We start from the raw sequence: 18,466 nt of genomic DNA, 5'->3' as shown, positions 1-18,466 counted from the left end.
TCTGGGATAATGGGTTTGTGGTATGTGAGGTCACATAAGGGACTTTGGTTGCGTTTTGAAACAAAATCTAAAGGCTTCACTTGTGATCAGTCTTATAAATTCAATCTTACATCAACATGTGATCACTGGTGGAGCCTTTAGATTGCAACCGAAATGCCACATGTGAATGTTGCCTCGGGCTCTGCGGACGGGTCAAGGGCTCTTCAAACGTCTGCCCTGCAAAAGTTTGATGCAGCTCTTTCCATTATGCGCCCCTTCATGTGCTCAGACAGCAGGTTACATCCATATGTGGGGTGTCATCATACGCGGAAGAAAACCGGCCAATATTAGTGGTTGCCTTTTCTACTTCAGCTTAAGTGGGTACATTTTAGGGCTAAATTAATGTATTAATGATGAAATTAGTAAATTCTAAATCAAACCTTCATTTTAAGTTCTGTAAAATACTTAAAGGGTTAACAAGCTTCCTATCTGTTGTTGTGAATAGTTTGGGGGATGAAGTGAATAGAACAGGGCTATATGTGGGGGGAGGGGGTTCTATTAACAGAACTTTCAAAACCCTATGGAAATAAAATGGTCCCTAAATTGACTGTATAATTTTCATGAAAATTTGAAAAAATATTAATTGATTTGTGATCTTTCCAAACAAGCGGACCGTTATAAAATAATGCAAAGCTGAGTTACATTATGAATTATGATAATGGTAAATTATCTAAATTCACTTTTTCCCCCAAAATAAATTCTAAATATATCAACCAAAATTTCCCACTAAGGAGCCTGGTCATTGAGGGGTTAAACAAGATTATTTAATGCTAATGATATTGTTTTTCTTGCTGTATTGTGATTTGCAAGACAAATGTTTTTAAAGAGAACATTTAACTGACTTTTTTTTTCCCCTTCTTTCCTCCTTGGTCCCTTCTGTGGCTTCCTCATTTGACCCGATGGAATGGTTGTACAAAATGGACATCTATTACCCTTCGAATCCATGAATGCTGTTATTTACAAAGTAGCTGTAAGTAGCCCTCATATGTCCTTGGCATCAGCCCACTGATATTGTATTGTCTTTTCTATGCTATAAACCTGAGGAGCGGATATTTGCCTAATTGCTGTTAACATCATGTAAACACATTGTTGACATTGTGTTTTGTAAACATTAGTTTTTCTAAACTCAAATCTCCCTCTCCTCAGCCCACGGGCAGTTTCGCACTACTGTTGTCGGTCCGTGAACACTGTCGGCATTGTTGTTTAGAATAAAAGCAGGAACTCCTTACATTTTAGATTGTATAAGGAGTTCTGTCCCCAGCAGTAATGTCCGTGGTTCATAGATCGACCACGGCAGTGTGAAACTGCCCCAACTCCTTGGTGCTTCCGCTCCCCACAGGCCATCTGTGTTGTCTCTTTAATTGCACTTCTATGGTCTGGGCCAATCCTTAAGGCCAACGATTGCTTAGTTTTCACACGTGTGCTGAATATGACATTAGCACCAGAGTCATTGATGTCTGTAGCACGTTCATGGCATTGCTATTGCAATGTTAAATTCCACGTGTGAACAAAGCCTGACGCCATGGCTGTAATAAGTGCTGCAGCAAAAGCCTGGTGGAATTGCATGTTTCCAGTTCTGATAGCATGGGCTCACCTTCTAAAACTTTTTTTTTTTTTTTTTACCCTGTTAGCATGCAACCCACATTCCAAAAGCTATTCTATCCTTTATTTTTTTCCAATTAAAGAAATGTATTAGGACTTGTATCTGCAGGACAAATTGTACTTCATAGTGAAACTCATTAATTTTGTGTGCAGTGCTCTAGAAAGCTTGAAAAAATCCAAATATGAAGGAATAGACAAAAAAAGCAAGCTTTCTGGCTTTCGATGTGCTGTCCAAATGATTTGTCATGATTATCCTTTGGGTCAGTACCAGGGCCAACTACAGGTTTAAGGAGGCCCCTGGGTGATGGAGCCTCAGTGTGCCGCTCTGCTCCTTATCCCCCGAATTTTGCAGTAGAAAGTACCCTAAAGGCATGGTGGGCACATGTCGGCACACCGGAGAGGAGGATGGGGATGAGTGCTGCTTGTCCCCGCTCCTCCCCACAGAGATGCATGGTGCACTGTGCAGTATTAAGGGAAAATATAGAACATGTCCTTTCTTTTTTTGGGGTACAGAACAGTACCGTACCGCTCCGTACGCCCATTGCCAGCCTATTGGGGATATATACATCTCCCACAACGGTCGTTTGACTTCGCCCTAAGGCCTGTCTTTTGCCTCCATCTCTTACCCCATCACCTTGTATTTCTTCCTACATTGTAAAATACCCCCCCATTAGTGCCTCCCCCCTCACATTGTAATACCAGCTCCGTGACTAGGCTCACTGTAGCATGTGAATTACATGTGCTTTACTGTGAAGGGGGGGGGGGACACTCATGGGGCTCAGCCTCTCCTATTTATGCCACTGCATGTACTCATGTATATTTGCTCACCTTAAACACATGTAAACATACATACAAGTACAGTTACATACTTGCCTCTCCTGTTGATAAGCTGTAGTTGGACCTCTGTCATCCCAGGAGGACAGAAGAGCAGATACACAGCTACAAGTGCAGATGTCACAGGGGGCACATGGCTGCTCAGGGACCTGAGTCTCTGCACTTCTGCTTCCTCACCTCCCGACTCAATACAATACAAGCACAGGGCTTGTAACACGTGCTCCAGGCTTGTATAGTGTCTTATGCTGCCAGGAAGTGCATAGTACAGGCCAGTTTATGGCAGCTGCACAGACAGGCCGGACTGGTGGGCAGAGGAAACTGCTAAAGAGAGGTAATACCACCAGGGGGAACAGTCCAGCGCTGCATTACAGGCACTACTCTTTTTGAGTATTCTGGGAAGCGGGAAAAAAATTCTGAATGTAGTGAAAATGATGAAAAACCACGTTTGCTCCATTTCTTGTGGGCTTGGATTTTATAGCTTTCACTGAGCGCCCCAAATGACATGTCTACTTTATTCTTTATGGTCGGTACGATTACGGGGATACCAAATTTGTATAGGTTTTATGTTTTCATACATTTTACAAAAATTAAAACCTCCAGTACAAAAAAAATAGGCTTCTGGCAAACCTTTTCATACTTTGGTGTACAGAGCTGTGGGTGGTGTCATTTTTTTGAGACTTTTGACAGCCTTTTTAATGCTTCTATTTTTTAGGACTGTGCGACCTTTTTGATAACTTTTTATTGAACTTTTTTTTATATGTTTATTTATATTTATGACTTCTAGGGAAAGGGGGGTGATTTTAATTTTTTTAGGTTTATTTTGTATATATATATATTTTTTTTTTTTTACTTTACTAATTTTTCAGACTCCCTAGGGTACTTTAACCCTAGTCTGATTGATCCTACCATATACTGCCATACTACAGTATTTATTGCAAATCGCGCATTGTAATCGATCGGTTACAATCAGGTGTGGAAATGCTTAGTAACCTGAACATTGTAATAGCCTAAAAAATGATAGCCTCGGATCTTTGTGTGACCCGAGGCTGTCGTGGAAATGGATCGGAGCCATCATTGCGGCACAGGATTGTTAATGCCACCTGCAGCTTTGCTGGCGGTGATCAAAGGGTTAACACCCGCGATCGGTGTTGGCGACGGGCATTTGCTTCATTGTGAAGGAAGCACCCGGTGAGTATTAAGAGAGCTCAGCCCGTGAGCCCTCTTCATACTTCCCCATGCGCAACAAGACGTAAGGGTACGTCTTATTGCACGATGGGGTTAAATACACTTTTATTACAAAACTGCAGGATATCCATTTTTAGTCTTGGTTTAAATTTATTTAGTAAATGAATATGTAAAATATTCAGTAGTAAGTGGTCAACCAATGCAGTATATTTTGTACTGGACTCTACACTCACCGGCCACTTTATTAGGTACACCTGTCCAACTACTCGTTAACACTTAATTTCTAATCAGCCAATCACATTGCGGCAATTCAGTGCATGTAGACATGGTCAAGACAATCTCCTGCAGTTCAAACCGAGCATCAGTATGGGGAAGAAAGGTGATTCGAGTGCCTTTGAACGTGGCATGGTTGTTGGTGCCAGAAGGGCTGGTCTGAGTATTTCAGAAACTGCTGATCTACTGGGATTTTCACGCACAACCATCTCTAGGGTTTACAGAGAATGGTCCGAAAAAGAAAAAACATCCAGTGAGCGGCAGTTCTGTGGGCGGCAATGCCTTGTTGATGCCAGAGGTCAGAGGAGAATGGGCAGACTGGTTCGAGCTGATAGAAAGGCAACAGTGACTCAAATCGCCACCCGTTACAACCAAGGTAGGCAGAAGAGCATCTCTGAACGCACAGTACGTCGAACTTTGAGGCAGATGGGCTACAGCATCAGAAGACCACACCGGGTGCCACTCCTTTCAGCTAAGAACAGGAAACTGAGGCTACAATTTGCACAAGCTCATCGAAATTGGACAGTAGAAGATTGGAAAAACGTTGCCTGGTCTGATGAGTCTTGATTTCTGCTGCGACATTCGGATGGTAGGGTCAGAATTTGGCGTCAACAACATGAAAGCATGGATCCATCCTGCCTTGTATCAACGGTTCAGGCTGGTGGTGGTCGTGGTGTCATGGTGTGGGGAATATTTTCTTGGCACTCTTTGGGCCCCTTGGTACCAATTGAGCATCGTTGCAACGCCACAGCCTACCTGAGTATTGTTGCTGACCATGTCCATCCCTTTATGACCACAATGTACCCAACATCTGATGGCTACTTTCAGCAGGATAATGCGCCATGTCATAAAGCTGGAATCATCTCAGACTGGTTTCTTGAACATGACAATGAGTTCACTGTACTCAAATGGCCTCCACAGTCACCAGATCTCAATCCAATAGAGCATCTTTGGGATGTGGTGGAACGGGAGATTCGCATCATGGATGTGCAGCCGACAAATCTGCGGCAACTGTGTGATGCCATCATGTCAATATGGACCAACATCTCTGAGGAATGCTTCCAGCACCTTGTTGAATCTATGCCACGAAGAATTGAGGCAGTTCTGAAGGCAAAAGGGGTTCCAACCCGTTACTAGCATGGTGTACCTAATAAAGTGGCCGGTGAGTGTGTATATATAAATCATGCCAGCTATTTAAAGGGGTTTGCCCATAAAAGAAAGTTCTCAAATTTTAAGCCATTTTTGTCCCCCATACTTTGCAATTTTACTTGGTTGTATTGCTGTTTTAGCTCCTATAACTCAGTTGTGATCAGAAACAATCACTTCATGATTCCTCTGTGCTATGAGATGCTGTGTGCTGACAATGTGCTCAGAGGTTACAGGGTTTTTCTATACTTTTATTTAGCTTCTGAACATACTACTAGCAGCTGACATTTAGAACAAAAGAGGTGAGACGGGTGAGAAATGAGAGATCATGTGATGGATATAAAACACAATGACACACTCAACTCTGCTATATCGCAGCTATAACAAAGAGTCCGCTCCACCATATGCTTCCCTCAGATAAAGACCTTATCTTGCCTGTAGCTTGCAGAGTAAGTCTCTGCACGCTGCTGCTTGCCGGCAGGAAGTGCCTTTGTCTGAGCTGGTCTTGTAATGCAAGGGGAAGGGCTGGTGGCAGAGAGCACTGCAGTCTGCAGGCAAGAGAAGCTATTCATGGGTAGAATCCAACCATAGTCCGAAGTTTCACTGTTGGATCCAGGGGCATCCAAATTGTAGGACTGATGGAGACGGTTTGGAATTATATCTGTGAAATGCTGTTTTGTGTGTGTTTTTTTTTTTTTTTTTTCTAAGAACAGTGAACTAGAGAGTGTGCTATTTTGTTATCCTAAGTATATTTAAGAAATTTGCCTTTGTGGGAATACCCCTTTTATGATGTAAACACAGACAGCTAGCATTTTTTAAAGGAATTTATCCTTAGGGCTAAGGTATGTCTTGGTTTGGGATACTTTTCGTATATATTCGTGTATAAGCCGAGTTTTTCAGCACAAAAAATGTGCTGATAAACGTCCCCTCGGCTTATACACGAGTCTATTAAAAAAAAATTACCCACTTAAAAAAAATAAACTTATATACTCTCCCTCCGATGTCAGCGCGGCTTACCGATGTGCCGGTGTCAGCGTGTTCCATCTTCTTTCTTCTCCACGGCTCCTCTTCTTTCTTCTGTCATGGACGCGCCCATGTTTTCTTCTAGCAGGCGCATACTATGATGCGGCCGCTGCTGACGTCATCGTAGCGCTGTCACAAAGAAAACTTGGCCGCGTCCATGACAGAAGAAAGAAGAGGAGCCGTGGAGAAGAAAGAATCGGTAAGCCAAGGTGACATCGGAGGGTGAGTATATAAGTTTATTTTTTTAAGGGCTGTGAGGGCAGGCTGGCTGTATACCACGTGGGGGCAGGCTGGCTGGCTGTATACCACGTGGGGGCAGGCTGGCTGGCTGTATACCACGTCGGGGCAGGCTGGCTGGCTGTATACCACGTGGGGGCAGGCTGGCTGGCTGTATACCACGTGGGGGCAGGCTGGCTGGCTGTATACCACCCTCAGCTTATACTTGGTCAGTAGTTTTTCCCCAGTTTTTGGTGGTAAAATTAGGGGTCTTGGCTTATACTCGGGCCGGCTTATACTTGAGTATATACGGCTTTCTAATACTGTATTTCATTGGACCCCTCTGTTTATGGTGAAGAAGTGGTAGTGCTATCTCGGTATATGAAAAGGGCTAGAAGCTTATGTAATGGCTAATGACATCAAGGGTTTTACATTATTTAGCAGTGTGTGATGTATAATGGATATGAGAAATTATCAACTTGTTTGGGAAAAAAGTAATATATCAAAGTATTGAACCAGATGAGTGGTGAAAGAAGCATTTTAACTAATAGCATATATAAATGAGTTTCTTATTTGCTAGTACTGTTGAATACTGTAAAGGTTGGTGGCCATATAACCCTTTCCTACCCGCTATGCTGCCTGTAACTCTTCTGCCAATGTCACATTGCTATATGGGTCATGTCCCCAGCATGTAGGCGGATGTTGCACATGGAGATCTGAGTGATTGTGAAGAAAGTAGGAAAGAAGCATTTTTAAGTCATCCGATACGGCAGATTATACAGACTGTATTTTCCAAAAGATCAACCAAACCCAAGCTAAGTTTTTCCAATGTTTTGACTATCACATTTGGTTGGTTGGATGCTTGCGTAGCTTTATCCACTTAACCGTGCCCAAAATTTGCCACATTTTTCAAGCATTTTACGAAATTACGTGTAATGTATTTTCATGTATAGAATGTGTGGTTGTAATGCCGGACTCTATAGGTGTGCCACTGGGAAGGGGTCCCGCCTTCATTCACAACGTTAAATAAACCCAGGTAGCACAGACTGTAGAAATGTACTTCATATTGCAGCCCATGCAATGATTCAACTGGTGTAGTTGAAAATAAAAAAAACAGGATATAAAAAGAAAGCCTGCATCTCTTTGTGTGTCCACAGTATCCTATATGTTCTGTTGTTGTATGACAAGAGAAACGTCAAGTCTTGAGTTAAAATGTTTTGGTTTGGGTTAAAAAGGTCTTCAGTACAATGTGAACAATTTGAAAAACTAAAACTGTTAAAAAAAACTGTCTACACTTTATAACAGACCAATTTATTATGTGCCTGGACCACATTAACGCCTGTTCAAGCCTTAAAGACGTTTGTGAAGACAGTATTACTCCTTGAAAAAATGTCCTGCGTGTCTAAACGCACACAGACTTTTCAATGTGTCTGGGTTGACTGAGGCTGTCGGGACATCGAACAGGACAGGACGTAGAACTGCTCATGCATCCTTTAGTTCTTCGTAACTCCTCCTCCCTCTTATGCTCTGTTACCACAGTGAGCCCTCTTCATACTCCCCCATGCTCAACAAGATGTAAGGGTACATCTTATTGCGCTATGGGGTTAAGGACCTGTTTGTATATGAATTATGCTTATTCCTTGAATACCCCTTTAAAGCTGTGTCAAATTCTGGGGAACAACCGACACGTCCAACCTACATGCAATGTCTCTAAGCTATAGTTGGTTTAGATATGAAAGGCTTGGGCTGTACTAGAGCAAAATGTTGCCACTTGAGAGCAACCAGTGATTTGGAGGCATGGTGGCCAAGTTCTGAAATCCGTAGTGTATTGCAGTATATGGCAATTTTACATAGGATTCATTACAATGAGACAATGGCTCATGCAATTTAAAGCCCTTCTGCAATTTGTTTAGTTACCTGAATCTTGCTTCTTCCACTTCTATTCAGAAGCCTTCCCCTTGCTATTGGCCTCTGTCAGTGATCCTTTGGATGACAGTTGCTGACTACTGAGTGAAAATTTACATGTCAGCCACACCCCCTTTCTCTGCACTGCTCCTCTCAGCTGATTCTCCACATGGCCACTCCCAGCACTCAGTTATGTGCTGGCAGGAGCCCTAACTAATGTAATAACAAAACACCTACTCTTATCTATCCCTGTACACCAGCTTTCCCTACACTTGTATATGAACAAATAATCCTCCTACATGGTCTTCCCTCTCCCATTCACCTCACCTCCTCCAAGTATCCAATCTTTCCCATGTGCTGTGCTGCAGTATAGATAGATGGATCGATAAAGTAGATGATTGAAAAGATAGGTGTGATAGATGGAGGGGAGAAACATTTCATTACACTCTTCTCTAGTCACAAACGTTTCATGTCATTGAATAAACCTTTACATTTTCACATATGTTAATTGGACTCATAACTACAAGCTCCACACTTGCATGTGTGGGTGTGTCTAAGAAGCTATTGTCTCATTGGTCAGGAGCACGTGCTTGTGATGATGTCACAGGAGGTAGGTCTCGCCCCTCCATCTAGCTGATTCTAGGTTTTTTGTAGAGCTGGAAAACATGGTTACTATAGACCAGAAAAGGTACTAAATGGGGAAAATGGACACCTGGAGCAGAATACAGTTTTTGTTTTGCAAAGAATGACTGTTTTCGCTTTTAAAATACATTATTGAACATCTTTCTATTTTCAGATTACATGAGAAATTTTTCAAAAATAATTTTTTCATACTGCATCCAGTATGGTCAGTGTTATGGTAATGGCAGTTACACATCATTACTATGGTAATGAAAGTCTGTTATATCATCACTGTTAGCAGAGCATAAGTGGTAGGAGGAGTTACTGAGAACTAAAGGATCATGGAACTTGTAGTTTCCAGTGGCGGCCATCTTTGTGATAACTCCACCTACTTTAGGGAGGCCATAAACTTTGTAAATCATAAAATCAAATTATTTAAGCTTTGTTTTGTGACTAATGACATTGAGTATTGTTGTATTCATTTAGTTATATCATCATGGGTTCATATTCCTGGAATACCCCTTTAAGCTGTAAACTGGCTACCTCCTTAATAAATTTATTTTGGATGAGTTAATTTGCATGGCAGGTCTACCCTAGTTTTAAAAGTATGTGGATGAAAAAAAAATGTAAAACGTCCCCTATTTTTATATTTCTAAATTTGGATTATAATGTTTATGAACTGTTGCAGCTCTTCTAACATTGCTTTTCCTCTGCATTGACTGCAGCAACAGAAGAACCTTGAAGGATATGTGGGCTTTGCCAATCTACCAAATCAAGTATATAGGAAATCTGTGAAAAGGGGTTTTGAATTCACACTCATGGTTGTAGGTAAGAGATAATATAAGAATTTCCATTTTCTATTTTGCTTTAAGATTTTCTGCTTTTGTATCTTAAATTCATGTGTCTCTTGCTTTTACCTGATGTTATCAAACCATTTTTGTTAGTATTTGTTGACCAGTTAAGGGCATATTTTTATTTTTTTAGCAGCGCTTTGGTGCATTACATACATGGCTGTGAGGGGTTTTATGAAGGCCAAATTCTGCTGTCATGCTTTGAAAACTTTCCTTTATGTTGTCTGTCTATATAAGAGGGTAAAGATGATTTAGAGACCAGAAAAAGGGCAAATAAGAAATTTTCTTTATTTAAAGAATATTAGAGCTTACTGTTAGCACCTGACCTGACCTGATCTGAAGGAAAAGTAGTTTCAAATGTGTAGTTATAATTTAGTGAGACGTCCATACGGAAATGTTCTGATGAAATATGGGGCACTTGCAATTAGTCAGACCTTTGTCCGGCTGATCGTGGCTTTATTTTTCTTTTCTCCTTTATTTCTGGTTAACTTTAAACAGAAGCTGCCATAAGGATATGACATTTCCTCCTGATGACAGGTTCCAATAGCCATTTTTTTTTTTAAACTCAGTTTTATTAATGAGTGCATAAATCAGGTTACATACATACAATATTCATAAAAGGTGTAAAATATAACAGTATTCCACTGTACAAGCAGTCTGATATGCAAAAATACTTGACATTATCATTCAAATAGAACAATTAAACATACTAACACTAACTAAACAAAACACGCTTGCTTCTCTTAGTATTTAATGTTTGGGTTATCAGGTTTTAATGAGTGGTTAGGTCAGATTAAGATAGAGAGGGTATAAGAATCAGACTTCGCGCCTCAGGTCAGTGAGAGATATATTGGGGGTTCAGGCTCCTAGATATGCAGTTGGGAGTTATGCCAAGTTTCTGATGGCTTCAGAAAGATCCCGCTCATCAGGGGCCGTGGCAGCTGAGTCACACCATCTATCCCATATTTTATGAAATTTAGCAGGGCACTTCCTGTGTTTGAAGACTACCTTTTCATATGGAATGACAGTATTAATCAAGTTTTCCCACATGCTTCTGGTAGGGGGTCTAGCGTCCATCCATCTTAGAACAATGGATTTCCTGGCTAAGAATAAGGTCTGCCGAAGAAAAATTCTCTCATAGTGTGTCCAAAGCTCCTCATCTAGCAGCCCAAATAGACATACCTCTGGGGAGTGCGGTATGGGCCTCTCTAATACCAAGGCTAATAAGGCAATCACCTCCTCCCAAAATTTCTGGATGGTGGGGCATTCCCACACCATGTGATGAAATGCCGCCGGCGTCTGCCTACATCTATGACACTCTGGAGCAGATATACGCCCCATCTTGAATAGTCTCAGGGGGGTCAGATAACTTTGGTGAATGATGTGCAGTTGTATCATCTTATTATTCACCGCCGGCGACACATGTAGGTGTGACTGACAGACTTCTTCCAATTGTTCTGCATCCAAGTTAGGCATTAGAGTGTGCCATCTCTCAAGCGCCTGCAGTGGCGTAGAGGTTGCCTTTGCATTAATCAAGTGTGAGTAGATAAGGGATACAAGCCCAGCTGGACCCTGAGATCGGATTACCCCTATCAAAGGATACCTGGAAATACGCAGGCCTGCATTGGGAAACTGCGCCGATATGGCGTGCCTGAGTTGTAAATACCTGTAAAATTGCCTATGAGACAAATCACAACGTTCCCGCAGGGAATCAAAGGTAACAAATGTGTCATTTACATATAGATCCGCTATTGTGTGTATCCCCAACCCAGACCAAAAATGGCTCTCCTGTAATTCTCCTAGGTGTGGGAGGGAGGGGTTATCCCATAACGGTGTTTGGGCTATGGTGCCATCTATCGGGTCAATATTCTTGGCCGCACTCCATACTTTCCGCGCCGTGCGGTGTACTGGAAGGAGCCTCCCATCAAACGCGTTAGTGGTCTCCAACACTCCCCATAAGGATCGCTGATTCAGGTGCGTTGCCAGATGTAGCTCCGGAGGGTTTGGGCATTCATGTCCTAACCATGGGCCCAGGAATTTAAGTTGGCCCGCTAAATAATATAAGAAAATGTTCGGCATTGCCATGCCTGCTAAATCCTTGGGGCGTTGTAATTTGCCCAACTGCAACTTGGCTCTGGAAGACCCCCATATAAATTTTATGAACAGGGAATCTAAGGCTTTAAAAAAGGAATGTGGAACGGGGGTAAATATGTGCTGCAGAACATAAAGGCATTTTGGCAAGACCACCATCTTAACCAGATTGATCCTGCCCGGTACTGATAGTGGAAGGCTAGACCAAGTCTTGAATTTGTCTTTGAATAAATTTAAGAGAGGGTTAACATTTAAATCTAGTGCTTTAGCAGACTCTTTGGTTATGACAATTCCTAAGTATTTAAATCTGTCAGACACCTCCAGATTGCAGACATATTGTGAAGTGTTAATTCTCTCAGGCGATATAAACATGACATTGGACTTGGACCAGTTGATGAGAAGTCCAGAAAATGCTCCAAAGTCATCTATCAATTGGATAGCTCTTGGAAGGGATATGTCTGGTTCAGACATCAACAACAGAAGGTCATCGGCGTATAAAGCTAGTCTCTCCTCCCTCTCTGCCAATACCATACCCTTGTATATGGGGTCATTACGAATGCGTATAGCCAAAGGCTCTATGGCCAGGGCAAAAAGAAGGGGCGACAGGGGACATCCCTGTCGAGTGCCCCTCCCAAGTTCAAAGCTGGAGGATGTCTGTCCATTAAGTGATATGGAAGCACTAGGGGACTCATACAACAGCGAGACCCACTTGATAAAAGTCTGTCCAATACCAAAACATTCAAGCGCCGCTAGTAGAAATGGCCACTCTACCGAGTCAAAGGCCTTAGCGGCGTCAAGAGACGCCAAGGCCCAATCGTTTTTCCCAGCTACTCCAATTTGCGTCAGTATCTGGGCCCGTCTTAGGTTGTCTGACGTGCTTCGTCCCGGCATAAAGCCAGCCTGATCGGTATGTATGAGATTTGTGATAACTCGGTTCAACCTAGAGGCTAATACTTTAGTGAGGAGTTTATAATCAGAATTTAGGAGAGATATGGGTCTGTAGGACCCACACTCTGTTGGATCCTTATCTGGTTTAAGGATTAGGACGATATTGGCGTTATAAAAGGAGGCCGGGAGACTACCCCTATCTAGAGAGCATTGTAGTACCTCTAGTAGGGCAGGTAGCAGCTGTTCTTGGTACTGAACCAGGACTTCCACTGGGAGGCCATCCGGGCCGGCTGCTTTCCCCTTAGCCATAGTCGTTAGGGCCTCTTGTAATTCAGTCAGTGTGATCGGGGCATCTAGTCCCTGTCTTTGCTCATCCGACAGTCGCGGGAATGTTAGGTCTTTCAGATAGTCCTTAAGTTCTAATTGAGTCTTATCACACCGTGTACTGTACAGGTCTCTATAAAAGTCGGTGAATGTTGTCAGTATAGCGAGGTTGTCCGTGTGTATTGTCCCGTCTAGGCTCCTGACCCTTAAAATCGTCGGGGAGGCATTATTCTGGTGTATAAGGTGGGCCAACAAGCTGCTGGACTGATTACCATGCTCAAAGTACTTCTGTTGTGTGAAAAATGTGCGTCTCTTCTGTTTCTCATACAAGCAGAGCATATATTTCCTCCCTGCGTTCAACCATTCATTCCTGTTGGTATCAGAGGGATCCGCTATGTATGTTGCCTCCAGGTTCGTGCACCTATTAGCCAATTCCTTCTCCTCTAATGTTGTGGCCCGCTTGACCTTTTTAATGGCGTGTTGTAGGCAATCTCTAAGGCATCCCTTAAGCGCCTCCCAATATGATGAAGGACTAAATGATGAGTCATTGGTCTCAATAAACTCCGCTAGGCGACTCGGGGTTTGGTCTCCCTCTGTAATCAGCGAGAGCCAAAAAGGGTGCACCTTCCTCATGCTGTTGTTCGGGGGTTGGGGAGTGCATTGTATAGTGGCTAGGATCGGGGAGTGATCAGAAATGCCCCTAGGGAGATGGACTATCGAGGTAGCCCAGACATGAGCTAAGTTGTTACCAATTATATAGTCGATCCGCGAGAGAGAGTTTCTGCCCGGAGTATAACAGGTAAATTCTTTAGTGTGAGGATGGCGAATGCGCCACAAATCATGCCATCCCATTTCAAGGAGAAGACGTTGGAGCGGGGTGACACTTGAGTCAGGGAGTTGCGTACCAGGGGGCCAGAGTTTATCCTGTCTAGGATCCAATAAAAGATTTAGGTCTCCCATACACAATACTGTCGCATTGGGGTAAGCTGCAGCAAAATGAGCTGCCTCGCATAAGATCTCCAGAGAGGAGGCTGGCGGGTTATAGATAGCTATTATTACCACAGGCACACAGTTAACCCTGGCATGAATGAAAAGGTATCTGCCTTCTGTATCTGCTCTTATTGTCCCCAGTTCCCACCGAACCGCCCGGTGGACAAGGACAGACACCCCTCTAGAGTGTGATGTGTAAGTCGAATGGGCAGCCCATTGTATCCAGGGCTTTTGCAGCCAATGTGTGGTTTGGGGGGTGAGATGGGTTTCTTGAAGGCATATAATTTTAGGGGAATGACTCCTAACATAAGCAAATATCATATTACGTCTCCTGGTCTCTCCCATCCCTCTCACATTCCAAGACAATATATCTAGCGCCATTGGACAATAATATACATTATAGTAGCAAGCAACTTACATAAAACAAAACAGTTAACCGTGTGTAACACCTGGAAAGGTGACATTATCGTACCCTTTACGGGTTAACCAGAACTAAAACGTACGTGGCAGGTAAGCAAGGGGGTAGTCTGTACTAGATAAAACAGTATCAGACTAGTGCTCCAGCATTTGGGTTCATTATTGTTATTGCGTTAACTAAGGCAGCAGCCAATATATAGCGGATAACAATAAATAGAATTAAATATGGAGCTATACCACATGAATTTGTAATAAAGGTCAACTTGTCATATTACCAGAGTCTCAAGTAGCAGTCCTTGGTGTGAGAGGGGCAACCTCTCCAGGTTTTCCTCAGGACTTTGTGTGAGACAGTCCAGGGACTCAGCGGCGTGGTGACCTCCGCAGCGCATTAACCCATGCATCGGCCTCCTCCGCAGATGTAAAGAAGTGAGAATTGTCCTCATATATCACTCTCAGTCTTGCTGGGAAGATCATGCTGTATTGGATGTTTAAGTCACGGAGGCGTTTTTTAACGCTCAGGAACGATGCCCTGGATTTCTGCAATGCTGCAGAGAAGTCAGGGAAAATGGAAATGGCAGAGTTCTGGTACTGGAAAGGGCCCTTGCGTCTGGCAGCTTGTAACATGGCGTCTCGATCTCTGCTACTAATCAGTCGTGCAAGCATCGGCCTTGGTCTGGAGCCCGGAGGAGGGGGACGAGCCGGGACTCTGTGGGCACGCTCGATGGCATACAGTGTTGACACTGAGGCCTCCGGTAGGACTTCTTTGAGCCAGGATTCCATGAAGGCCACGGGATCTCTGCCCTCAGCGCGTTCCGGGAGGCCCAAAATTCTCAAGTTATTGCGCCTCAGCCGATTTTCGGTGTCCTCCGCTCTTTGCATCCACTGGTTAGCCAGCTGCTCCAGTGCTCGTATGCGTCCGGGCACCGGGGCTGAAGCGTCCTCTATCTGGGAAATTCGGGTCTCCGTTTCTGTGACCCGCTCCCTTAACTTCTGCATATCATTCCTAATGAGGCCCACATCGATTTTAACCTCCTCGATTCTAGTTGTCAGGGCAGTTGTGGACTCCTGTATGGCTGTGAGGAGCTGTGCAGTGACCTCTCTCAGTGTGGGTTCTCTGTCACTGTCCTCCATGTCAGCGGCTTGTTCCTCTCGTGGAGGAGTGAAGGCGCGCCTTTCGGCGGGAACAGGGCCGCGTTGTGGATCTGTGCGGGCGAACGCTTTCAGGCGCTCCGCTGCCGGTGGCGGGGTCAGATTTTTCGAGCCGCCCGACGCCCCTCTCACCGGGGCCCCCTTGGATCTTGCTCCAGGCATGGCTGCAGGCAATTTCGGCAGGATAATTGAAGAAACCCCTGAGTTGCTGACGGAGCTCAGTTACATGCGTCCGCTCATGTCGGCTGCAGGCCACGTCCCCCCTCCAATAGCCATTTTTAACCTAATTTTCACTAAAAACGGTTACAGAAGCCCATCACACCTAGCTTTCTGCTTACTCTAAGCATTTACATTACAATATAATTGGGTGTTATAACTTACCTTGCACCCTGACATCCTCTGTGTAGTCCCAGGGGTTGGGTTTTGGTTTGGATGCATTTCACAGAACAACATGTGACTTATCTGTACTGCAGACTGCTCAGCCCCCACCTTTGTGCTCCTGTACAGCTCCTCCCTCCCCCACTGATGTCAGCCCACAAGGCTGTGAGCTCTGTGGAGGAACAGGAGGAAGGAGCTGTAGAGCAGCACAAAGGTGGGGGCTGAGCAGTCTGCAGCACAGGCAGGTCACGTGTTGTTTTTTGAAATGCATCCAAACCATAGCCCAACGTCTGGGACTACACAGAGGATTCTGTCGGGGTGCAAGGTAAGTAATAACACACAATTATATTGTAATGCAGATGCTTAGAGAAAGCAGAGAGGCAGATTTGCAATGGAGCTGTAATGGGCTTTTGGTATCCTTCTTTATTAAAGGGAACCTGTCACCAGGGACCTCATTTTCACTAATGACTCTAGGGGACAGAGGAGAAGGTAATGTCATATCATGATGACAGCTTCCCTTTTAGTGAGATGATAAAGACATTTTTTTGGTTTATTAGTCTTCATATTTGTTTATTTGAAGGCTTCATTCATATCTTGTTTTTCACCTCCATTGTAGGGATACATCAGGTATCCTCACAACAGATATCTAGGATATCATCCAAAAAAATGTTTATGCTCATGAGAGGCCATTGGAGGGATTCAATACTTTGCATCTGTCCCTCCTTGCTTCCACAGAGCGTTTGTCACTAAGCAGGATATCTTGCTATATCTCTTCTCTCCCGTGTTTTCTACAGTATACAACGTATACTGTGCAAACTGCAGCAAAAAGGATGCCAATATATGTGTATGGCATGGTTTGAAAATGCACTAAACGAGCGCGAACTGGCATGTCGCCTGGCCCTGCACCCTTGTTGTACAGCACTGTGTTAATAAAAAGTTGTATGCACAAGATACTGGATTAACATGGACTCAGCTATGGAGCTGAGCACCACGGTGTATTGGAGAGTTGTGTGTTTCCTGCTGTAACCACGAGACCCTTCATTCTTAACAAATGGCTGGATAGTGCCGGTGGTGTGTGCTCTCCAATTATTACATATCTGTATGGATGAGCTCCTCTACACGTTGGAAGCTTTCCATGTGTATATGCTGAATGTAACGCATTAACATGATATGGATGTAGCCTTATCATTACAAGACCATAACGGGTCACCCATAAAGTACGGGTCTGATTCCTGCCTGTATGTTGGTGCTTCTATCTCCAATGCATCACAAACTTGCGGCCTGTTTGAAGCGCCTGTTGATGTGCATTTATCTTTAAACTATATATTAAAGCAATGTTTCCACCCTACATTTGTTGGCTTAGTTTATATAAGTGAAACATGTGGAATGTTTTCGCTTGCTCGGTAAGCTATATAATTATTAGTAAAGGGTTCACTGTATTATAGCTTCTTTCTTTACTTGCTCTGATCAAGCAAGTAGAGGTTAAACACTATTGGTTTCTTGGAATTTCTTTCTCCCCATCCCCCTCCCTAAGTTCCTTTTGGTTTGGCCTGGGAAGTTTCCTGTGTTTTTATTCAAGAAGCTGGAGCCCTGAGCCAAGCAACTGAACAAAACTTTTATGTCTGAATGGACTGAAATCCTCCAATGCTTGGATTTTCAGAAGAGAAATTCCCATGCAAAATTGGGCAGTACCTGCTCTGGTTATGTAATCTTTACACATAAAGCAACAACAAAATATTTTCTAGTAACTTCTAGTTACTAGGCAGTTTGTGAGATCGTATTGTCCATGCGGAGTGACAGATCCTCAGCAGTACTTTTGGAATTACTCCTGAAATATTTAGAAATGTTTTTGTTATGGATTAATAATATATCTATTATTTTCTCAATTGTGAATACTTGTTTGTCAGACTGGTTGCCATAGTAACTAAGACCTAAACTAGGATGCCAAAAGAAACAGATGCATATGCTCTGATTTATTACACACCTGAGCCGATTCATGGTGATCAGTATGTTTCCCCGCCTTTATATATTTGGAGTTGTAGGGTGTTTGCAGAACATTTCGTCTCAAGGACAGTTACCCATTTCTCTAGTAAATTTTAAAAAAAAATGGTCAAACATGTTGTTTTTATTTTGTGGTCTTCTTACTTGTATTGTGGATTTCTACTCGTACCGTATATACTCAAGTATAAGTCGACCTGAGTATGGGCCAAGGCCCCTAAACTAAAACCTATTGATTCGGGTATAAGACGAGTTGAAGACTGAAGAGGACCAGTGGGGGTGGTAAATTTGGGGGGAGTATTATGTTGCGTCTCTTCTTTAAAGGGAACCCGTCACCACTATTTTCACAAATACAGGTAGTGGCAGGTTCCTATAGAGCTCTAGTAACTATCTGACCTCCTGCTTGTAGCTAAAAATTATTCCCCTCAGATCCCCATAAAATCAGAGTTATAATCTTGCCTGGTATCTATGCAGCTTTGGAGCGAGTCCACGGGGGCGTGGCCTACTGTCATGTGACCAGGGTGACATCATCAAAG

At 43.4% G+C, this 18,466-nt stretch overlaps 1 protein-coding gene across 2 annotated transcripts in view; it reads left to right on the top strand.

Annotated features, from left to right (window-relative positions):
* Positions 1-967: 967 nt before the first annotated feature.
* Positions 968-18,466, top strand: part of SEPTIN7 (septin 7) — a 55,384-nt gene continuing 37,885 nt past the window's right edge. For both annotated transcript variants that reach the window (XM_072153317.1, XM_072153316.1), the window contains exons 1-2: positions 968-1,009; positions 9,570-9,672. In XM_072153317.1, coding sequence (XP_072009418.1) covers positions 983-1,009; positions 9,570-9,672 — 130 coding nt within the window. In that variant the 5' untranslated portion in view covers positions 968-982. The remainder of the gene's footprint in view (positions 1,010-9,569; positions 9,673-18,466) is intronic.

Source organism: Engystomops pustulosus, chromosome 5 (genome assembly GCF_040894005.1).
Source record: "Engystomops pustulosus chromosome 5, aEngPut4.maternal, whole genome shotgun sequence".
Taxonomy (NCBI): Eukaryota; Metazoa; Chordata; class Amphibia; order Anura; family Leptodactylidae; genus Engystomops; species Engystomops pustulosus.
The sequence above is the reverse complement of the archived record's forward strand: the minus strand, read 5'-3'. Positions and strand labels throughout refer to the sequence as shown.